General features: G+C 33.9%; 1 protein-coding gene and 1 long non-coding RNA gene across 2 annotated transcripts; one reads left to right on the top strand and one right to left on the bottom strand.

Moving 5' to 3' along the window:
- Positions 1-3521: 3521 nt before the first annotated feature.
- LOC145934025 (uncharacterized) lies at positions 3522-5653 on the bottom strand. The gene is made up of 3 exons (XR_014424974.1): positions 5407-5653; positions 4708-4901; positions 3522-4000 (listed from the first exon to the last, which is right to left on the bottom strand). It is a non-coding gene; the product is annotated as an uncharacterized LOC145934025 (long non-coding RNA).
- LOC145933925 (small ribosomal subunit protein mS39) lies at positions 5617-9673 on the top strand. The gene is made up of 10 exons (XM_083033987.1): positions 5617-5740; positions 6056-6170; positions 6272-6469; positions 6611-6864; positions 6969-7077; positions 7230-7566; positions 7644-7849; positions 8092-8430; positions 8863-9081; positions 9161-9673. Exons 1-10 carry the CDS (start codon positions 5712-5714, stop codon positions 9317-9319), a joined length of 1965 nt encoding a protein of 654 aa, XP_082890113.1. The 5' UTR covers positions 5617-5711; the 3' UTR covers positions 9320-9673.
- Positions 9674-9940: the final 267 nt, after the last annotated feature.

Genomic DNA, 9940 nt, shown 5'->3' on the forward strand with positions numbered 1-9940 from the left:
CTGGTTTTCTTTTAAAAAAATTAAGTCTGGCCTAAAATTTATAATTTTTTTCTTTTTATAGCTCCTACGAAGAGACGAGATCCACGTGATCAGACAAGGAATACCGCAGGGTAATCTACGGGTCCCTTAGACAGGTTCGGCCCTGGCTTCGACTCGCACGATCCTGCGTCGCAAATTGGAGCGGAATGACTACCGTCGAGTCGAAAAGTATATATCGTCGTTTGTTCGGGCGATTCATCGACGCCGGAAAAGCCGCGTCACATTTTGCATGGGAGATAGGTCGAGATGCGTGACAATATTCAGTGAGAAGTACTTCAATATTGCACTTGTCCCGGCCTATCGGGATGCATTGTGTCCCGTCGCGTAACTCGAAACAAAGGGATCGACCGACAGTGAACGAGAAAGAAAAAGAAAATGAGAAAGAGAGAGAAGAGGAAGAACGCTATTCGCGACAGGAATTTGTCTTCTCGAGTAGTTGGAAATGAAAATCATCGAGGATCAGGCAGGTGGGGATGAAGGCAATATTTGTTGATATTTACAATCATATTGCACTCGTCCCGGCCTGCTGGATCTGCTCGATATATCGTCGTATCGTCGAACATTGATTTCTGATAAGGATTGCGTAACTTGATAAAAATTCTAATAAGAATGTATCTCCGGTGAATTCAGATCTCGATGCTATAGACGCGCGAAAATAGTTTGCACATTAATTTATCGTATCGTTTTACCGAAAAATTCAAGTGTTGGTTTGCAAATTAGGTTTAGTTTCGCTTGACAGATTTTAAGAAATTTTTACGATATTTGACAAAGTTACAAAAATTCATAATATACCGATATGTGCACGAGATTTTTTTTGGTTTTGTTTTTCTTTGCTTTGAATTTTAAAAAGAAAAATCTAAAATTTTTTATATTTTTTTGCATCTTGAATGTTTTGCAATTTCCACGTACATTTATACATTGATTTAATATAAATTTTTACGCTTAATGCTTCAAAATACAATAAGATTATATTTCTATTACTATACGAATTTTATAACTATTATATATTTTTATAATTTAATCTGTTGATTATGCCTGAAGATTGCTCGTTTACAGCATCGAAAATTCAATTCACCGAAATTAGTCTCCGCGATCTTTGTTCCTGAAATGAAAGCACTCTGTAGCATAATAACGTACAGGTCTGTACCAGTGTGTGAAAGCTAAATGTTAATATGTAATATATGATTCTCTTATGAGGATATAATGTAGCAACATTATGATTTACTCGTATCTTTTCAGTTTTTCTCGGAGTAAATTAGATATCATTTCAAATATACATGTGTGTGTGTGTTTATATGTAAATTCTAGTTTATATTGTAATTGTCGAATCACATCGGAGTTAGAAGCTGCACATGAATTATTAATTTCTTTTTATTTGATAGATTTTATTTTTTAAAGCACCAAAAATTAATTGAATTCTAACAATGTTAATGTTATTATGTGTTATTTTTAACCATCTAAATCTGTGTTACATACTAATTCTATACGTGTTTCAACTACAAAAACAAAGTAAAAAAAAAAAACGTCACTTGTAAAGGGCAAAAAATGAAAAGCACACAATAAAGATTTAATAAAGTTAGAATATATAATATCTTAAAATGTTAAAATCGCTATTTATCCTTCTTTTTAATTTCTTCCATTCCTTTCACTTGGGTACATCTTTCTCAAAAAAAAAAAAATAAATAAATAAATAAATATTCAATAAATATCTCAAAGTGTAAACAGGTTGATATTTAATCAGGCGAAAAAAAAACTAGATAGAATAAGAATCTCTCTCTCTCTCTCTCTTTCTGCTATAAAAGGGTAATTTTTAAAAGCTCTTATTTAAATGTAAGAGTCGCTGGTATAGATATGTTATAGATCCGAAAATTTTACGATTCGCAATAATACACATTTATTTGCATTGCGATTCTTTTTGAAAGAGACCGTTTGTTCTCCAGGATGTCATTGGTCTCTGTGCATTTCCGGCCGATTCGAAAGAGAGGTGAACAACGTCCGCGTCACCTCCTTGCCGGGCGCGGTTATTAACGTTCATGCACGAATTCGGAAGGAAAAAAGGGGAAAGAAAGAGGGAAAAGAAAAAAGGAAGTTGCGTATCCCTTTGTGAGCAGCGCGGCGCTCACGTAACCGTTTTGTGAAACGGTCGCACGGCAGAGGAAAGGAGGAAGAGGCAAGAAAAAAGGAAGGAAGAGGAAGGGGGGGAATGGTCTTCTCCCCACAGGATCTTCTGTTTACCACGGGCTTACCCGCGAATTTGCGAGTTTGCGCGAGACGTGGGGATTCGGATTTCCTGTCCGCGAAAGAGGAGGGAGAGATGCGCTCTCCTGCTATAGATGTAGCACATTTCTTTTCCTCGTTACGCTCCCGTTTCCCTCTTTCTCACCCCGTTCCCTTTCACACATATATGTGCCACGTGTAAAACGTACCCCCGAAACGCGCCGCAGAGTGTTTTATAATACTCTCTCGATGGCGCACAAAGAAAACAGCAGGGAAAAAAAAGAAAGAGGAAAAACCCGATATATCAAAGGACGAAGGACGCAGCCAAGAATTCGGCAAGGGGGAGGAGGGAGGGTTACGTTACGTTCGATCGAACAAGGAAACACAATAAAAGTAGTGAGGTCCCCCGAAGCGTGGAGGGACGCGAATCCTGTTTTTCTCATTCGTCCTCTCCGTTCCTCTCCTGCCTGCCTGCCTACCATCGCTTCCGCGAGACGAGAACGCGCGCGCACTGCGCTGCGCGTCGCGCAAAAGCATCCCTCTCTTTAAGGAAAGAGTCCCACGGTTTGAAATAAAACACCTGGCTTCTCGCCCGCCCGCGTGTGTGCGTGTACGCGCGTTTACGTACACGGATATGCGCGTCTCGGCCGTTTTTGGACTGCCGGACGTACATCACAATAGAGTTCTAGTTGCCTAAAGAAATATTTTTACTCTATCGTTTTGTATTCGACACGCATGACCAATTTTTTGGCGAGATTAATAAAACATAAGTTTTTAAGTACTCTCTCCTTTTTTTAAATACGCTCATATACATCGGTAAAATTTAATATCTATGCCTTTGCGAGTTTTGAAAAAAAATTGCTTTACTCGCAGTTGTTATTGGTGAAGATATTTCTTATCATTTAAATTTAAATTATGAGAAAGAAAGAGAAAAAATATAAGTTATATAAAATATATAATTTTTTGAAATAAGATATGAGCGAAATAATCAATATTTTGCTCATTTATATATGTAAAATATGTAACATTAGAAATAAAATAGAAAATAAATTTTTTTATCAATATCTGATATGATTGATTACTTTCATTTTAAAAGTAAATATGCTACAAAAAAATCATACTACGCTGTTAAAATTGGATTATTGTGAGAAAATATTCTGAAAAATACTCTATTGCAATATAGAATAGAACTATATTAAAATTTATCGAGTACACAGCTCTTTTAGTTACTTTATATGAAAATAAAATGTTTCTTTTAGGGTACTTTTGCTCTCCATAATTGATGCGCGTAAAGCTGCTTAGCTTAAGATATATACACGCGTTCTCACGGCGAGAGAAGAAGGATCCGCACGAGCTTCCTCTCTCCTCTCCCGTTTTTCTCCGGCCGGAGGCCCGGAGACTGGTTCCCTTCGGGCTTCCTTATAAACTTTATTGAATTCTTTGTAATATGTCAAAGGGTTCACCGTGTGTAACCGTGAACGCGCGCTCGCGCCATTCATATGCTAAACAATAAATTCGTTGAAAGAAACGAATCTCTATCTACCGCTCTTTTTCTCTTTCTTTCTCTTTCCTTCTTTTTAACAAGAGAGAAGAGCAGCTGGTACATACCTACGTCGTCGTCCAGTTAAAAACCAAGGAGAGGATGATACCTTGAGCTATTTAATGAAGAAGGGTGCAAGATGTACCCTCTGCCTGACGGCGGTGATGGTGGTGATGATAGTAGTGGTGGTGAGACCAGCTGCCGCTAGAAAGAAGGAACAATGCATTTGCCGATGACGCACAATTCCGAATAAGCGCGTGTGTAAGTGGGTCATCGGGAATTCTAATATTATGCAGTGGGAATTTAATTTTTTTCTTTTTTTAATGGGATTAATTTTCATGCCCCTTCGTAATGTATATAACGCTTATTGTATCGTGTTAATCGTTACCGAGATGCGCGACAACTTTTATATATTTTATATTTATATAAAGAAATATTTACATTAAAAAAAAATCTTTATATTATAATTGAATTTTATATTAAAATTGTATATTAGATTTTTAGTTCACACATATGTATACGTATTATTAAAATTGCATTAATGCATTTTGCAACATATAAAGAATGTATTTGCAACAATTTCTATATTATTTTTTAATGATAGATTTCTTGCTAAACATAGAATAGATTTATCGAGATAATTTTCAATATATAACTTTACATATATATTCTTATACTCAAGCTTCAAATTCTAAAGTAAAACATTTAATATTATATAAAAAATATATTTTTATATTTTTTTTTCATCATAAACATAATTTTACTTTTGTTAATTATTCGAAAATTATAAGTGATCAACGATTTCATTGATTGTTCGAAATATCGATTTCAAATTAATCAAAGAATCTTTTTATCAGAGACACTTTGTATACATTACGTGATATATGCATATATACATTTCCATTACGTACTTTATATTTTATATGAAGTAAAGCCTCCTGCAGATAGGCAACCAGATGGCCAAGTATTGCTCTACAAGAGGTTGACATAAGTTGGTCAGATGATTCATATCAATGCAGACTTGTATAAATGCATCAGGCCAGGTGGAATGAACAGTGCAGTCGAGTCGATTCACAGAGAAGTGGGAACGTCCGACGCATTGATTCTGAAATTCAATCATATATGTAGCGAATATTCTGCATGATAAATTATTGGAAATAAAAAATTGATCATGATGAAACTTTTTATAAGAATAAAAACTGGCTTTTATAGTAAAATTAAATGGGAATACCAGAGAATATTACACAAAATTTTCATTATAATGCGCATTTTTATCATACATTTTTTTTATTTCTTGACATTTTTAAAAAGAATATCAATGCGTGTACGCATATAATATGTAAAAATATTCGCGTTTTATTTCTCACACTATATAAACAAATTAATTATGTGTGTGAATAAATTATGTGTGTTGAAAAGATTGCTTGCCAAGCGATATATTAGTAAGACAAATTGTTCTAACGATTGTCTAACCCTAATAACCGTTTGTCGATTTGCACGAATTGTTGATGCGAGCAATTGTTGGTGACGCAAACTTTAAATCAACTTGAAATTTTCAACCGACAAGTTTATATTAATATATGTTATCGATTAGTCTTACCAATACATACCTAATTACGTAACGAAAATGCGTATTCGAGGCATTAATGCAATATATAAAATGTTGTATTCGTCTCTGCAACTCGTTGCAATCCGTTATTCGCCGCCATAATAGAATTATGGATCTAGTCCACTTGTCGCTACAAATGCTTCCAAGTGGACTGCGCCGAATGATTTGTATGATTCGTATGATTCACTCGATGCCATGTTTATATATAATCCTAACCAAACCTGATTTAACCTCCAAACTTCTGTTGTTTAGAGGTTAAATAAAGGCTGAAAATTTAGGAAAAATTAATTTTTTAAAACTCGCACGATGAATTCTTTAGCGAGAGTTTCACGTAGGTATGTAACAAAGTAATGATTCACTTTATATACGTAATCATTTCTTCGAATAAAATCATTAAACTTTATTCATGTCATGTCGCTCACACGATTTGAACACCGATTTATATTATTTTAAACATGTGTTGAAAAATAGATTTGTTAATTTTGATTAATCGCGTGATTTACTTAATTTCTGTTTACGCGAGTGTATTATTTAATTCAATCAAATATTGGTGATATATTCAAGAACACACATTTGTTTCTAAAATAATTCTGTTAACATATTTATGAGTGTATAGAAATAATTTTTATTCATACCTTAAATATTTGCAGGAAATTATACCAGGAGTTGATAGTACGACTGCAATCAACAACAGTGTCATCATCCTCATCCTCGGATATTTGCATTCCAAACAGGATAGAACGTGGCCCAACAGATATTTTAAAAGTGAGTAAAATTAATGTATTTTGTTTTACTCTTGCAAATAAGAGTAAACTTATTTATTGTGATGATGTTTCCATAAATATATGATATGATTTATCTTGTAGGCTCTTGAGAGTACGCTAACCAGAGACTATACAGCGCCACATTATAAATTTCATGACGATCCTTATTTAACGCCGTTATCAAAAATGCAAATGCGCAATTATGCTTTGTCAAAAGAGTCTGGGAAGAAAGCTGCGATGTGGATTCACAACGAACATAGTAACTTGTTCCAACACAAAGTAGCAGACCCTGAAATCAAGGTAATATGTTAAAAATAATTCAATTATATATTTGAATATAATATGTTTATATCTGTTTGTCAATTTTTGTAATATTTTACATCTACTTGTCAATGTAAAACAAACATATTGAGTTAACATGATGGTAAAAAACATGTATAGGCGTTTGTGCCGCCTCCTATTTATACAGAAGAAAGTAAAGTAACGGAGGAAGCATTATTATATGAGATATCAAATGGTCATGTTTCCAACTCTATTCTGGTATACAATTTACTAAAAGACGAAGTGACAGTACCGACAAAGCAGGCTCTCCTGGAATTGTTGTGTTATCACAATAACGGTGAATCTATCAACACTGAATTATTGGAGAGTCGTTGGTTTATGTTGGGCGAGAAACGCATCAAGAATACATGGATGTGAGTCTATGGAAACTGAATACATTGATACTTTTTCATATATATATAATATATCCTTCTCACAGTGTTGGCTTTAAATAATATTTTTGTATCATCATTTGCAGATATCATCCAGAAATCGATATAGTATTTAAATTTTTAAAGGAACAAGAACCTACGATAGCAGCTGCTGCGTACAACGCAATGATATGCGGTCTTGCTAAACACTTTAATGTAAGATATCTAGCTCATTTTCAATCGATAGTTATGATATTATCCCAGATCGTAAGAGCAGCTTAATTAAAATAAATGTATATTTTTGTGTGCGTGAATCATGAAAATGCATTGTATATATAGACTTATTGGAAATATTTTTGTCTGTTTAGACGGATAAAGTTTGGTATCTGTATACAGAATGCCAGGAAAATAATATACCGTTATCTATCGATGGATATAATAGTATAATGTCAATAGTGCCAATGCTGAGAGAAGGAGAAGATCAAGCAAAAACACTGATAACTGATATATACAAGGCAATGGCCACGAACGGGATAATTCCAAATATACACACGTTTAATGCAGCTCTTAAAGCAGCGTCTACCTTCAGAAATAATCGAGTACTTCTCGATTTCACACGCAATGTATTTGCCGATATCGCACAATTTAAACTCAAACCGTCGTTAACTACATATTATTATGTACTGCGAATTTTAAATAGATTCGGTAACTATGCGATTCACATTTTTATTTCGCGATTTTATGTGTCGATCAAACGCTCACGAATTTATTCGACTAAACAGGTGATGCGGCCTACAGGCCCTTTATGAAAATTTTGAAGTCGTTGAAGGAGGAAACTCTTACCATTCAAAATGCAACAGACTTAAATTTCTTCGTTACCGCGATGGAAATGGCTTTCAAACAGTTTTGCGAACGTCAAGTGGGCGAAATGGTTAACGAGCTTCTTCTCTCTGGTGAAAATTATAAATTCATGGGCGACAGCTACAAAGTAAGTATTCTGAAATAGGATAGTTTTTGTTCAGAAAATGTTATACAATAAAAAAACCACATTATATATTGTAATTAATAATATAAATAAAATAATATACATGTATATAAATATCGAACTTTAACAAAATTTTTAATTTCTTTAAATAGCACATTATTTGGATAGAATTAATATTTACTTTCATATACACACATATTTTGTTATGCATATTTAGTATAGCTATTATTTTCTTGTTTTTTCAGGAAAATTTATACTATCGAGCGTACTTGGAATTAATTTTGGCCACGGAGGAATTTGAAACGTTTTTCAAGATCTATAGTAAGCTCGTACCACATGTGACTATACCGGAACCCACCGTGATGAAGGCTATATTAGAAGCTGTTCAATTCTATCCCGCGGAGACCGTCACGCAATATATACCAAAACTCTGGTCGCACATGGTCATGTTCGGTCATCTGGACAGGGAAGGTTTATTGGAGGACATATTGCACTTGATGAGCGTACATTGTAAACCCGTGTCCGAATCTACGTTGAATGCGCAATACGCGGAGATTGCACTCACTGTTTGGGATTATAAACAAGTAATTCAAATTAATTTTGTCAATTATGGGATGTCTCCACAATCTGCTTTAATAACAGATGAATTTGGAATCAATTTTTCTTTAGCGAGACTGACGAGATATTTTCCGAATTATATATAAGTAAAGTTTGTTTTATGAAATTTTAAGGAGAAACTAAATTACAAAATTAATATCTTCTCACAATCAATTTTAAGTAGATTTTAGTTTAATAAAATTTTAACTTGAGGTTTATATATATAACTGTGAAGAAATAAATTGTCGAAAAAGAAAACGGAAAAGATGCAATAAATGTGATGGACGTTCCTTAATATTTTCGCTAAAATCGATTCCAAATTAATCAGTGAATCTATAATTAAAATTAAGTTTGCAAGTTATGGAATTGTATCTTCATAATAAGATGTGTTGAACTAATATCTTTTGTTATCGATACAGACACAAAATACTAAAAGAATACAGCATGTTACGGTATCCAATACAATAATGGGCAATATCATAGTGCTGCTTTTACGAGGAGATAACTTTGACAAAGCGACGGAAATTATGTCATCGTTAATTGAATCGCCGCATTTGATAATCGGTACCATTACAACGGATCATATACGTGAGATATTCGAGCTGTCTTTAGCTCAAGCGCACGTGCCCGCAATTTTCGTAAGTGTATAAATATCTTTTTTTTTTTATTTAATAACCGATTGATACTATATTAATGTCGTTGTATCTATGCTTTCAGAATCTTCTAACATACGTTACTTCTAACGATCTAGAAGGATCCGGTGAAATGGCTAAAAAATTGCAAAATACTATACCTCTTACATCCGCTCAGGAAAATGTATTAGTGAAGTTAGTGGGTAACAACAGTCTCGAATTACAACTCTCCGATGAGAATTAAATGAAGTCAAATGAAGCACAAAGTATACATTTGGTCCTTGATTGCAATTTTGTAGAGTTAGTATGTGACGATGCAGCACAGTGTAGGAGTAAATGGAAAAACAGTTCAAAGATCAAGAATTATAACATAATAAATTATCACCATGATATAAATATATCTTGCTGAGATATATGAAAATATATCAATCATTTTTTAACATAATTACTATGCCTGAATTGATACACTGTTACACACTTGACATAATTTTGTATAAAATTGTTTTTAAGGATATATATTTATGTATTATAAATACTCTTTGTACAAAACTGTAATAAGTATGTATCATTCTAGAGAAGAAACTTACTTGACAGAGAATTTTTTGCATTATCATTATTCCGTATCGCGTCACGCTTCGAAGAATTAAGTGGAGAACCTTTAAACAATCAGGCGTATGATTGGCATGTATCAATGTCCTTGTCTCTTGGGAGTTGGGGCGCAAATCATTAATAAATTAAATCGGTTACAGTGGGAGGCGTGAGCCCTCCAGCCGCTCAAATACTCATTTCCTGCGTCAGACAGCACAACTCTTCGGTCCGCTGTAAAGTGTAGAATGTTAAAGTCGGCTCTATCCGGAAAAATCGA

Source organism: Prenolepis imparis, unplaced genomic scaffold (assembly GCF_030444845.1).
Source record: "Prenolepis imparis isolate NDT839.2.m4 unplaced genomic scaffold, iyPreImpa1.0 SCAF_1, whole genome shotgun sequence".
NCBI lineage: Eukaryota > Metazoa > Arthropoda > Insecta > Hymenoptera > Formicidae > Prenolepis > Prenolepis imparis.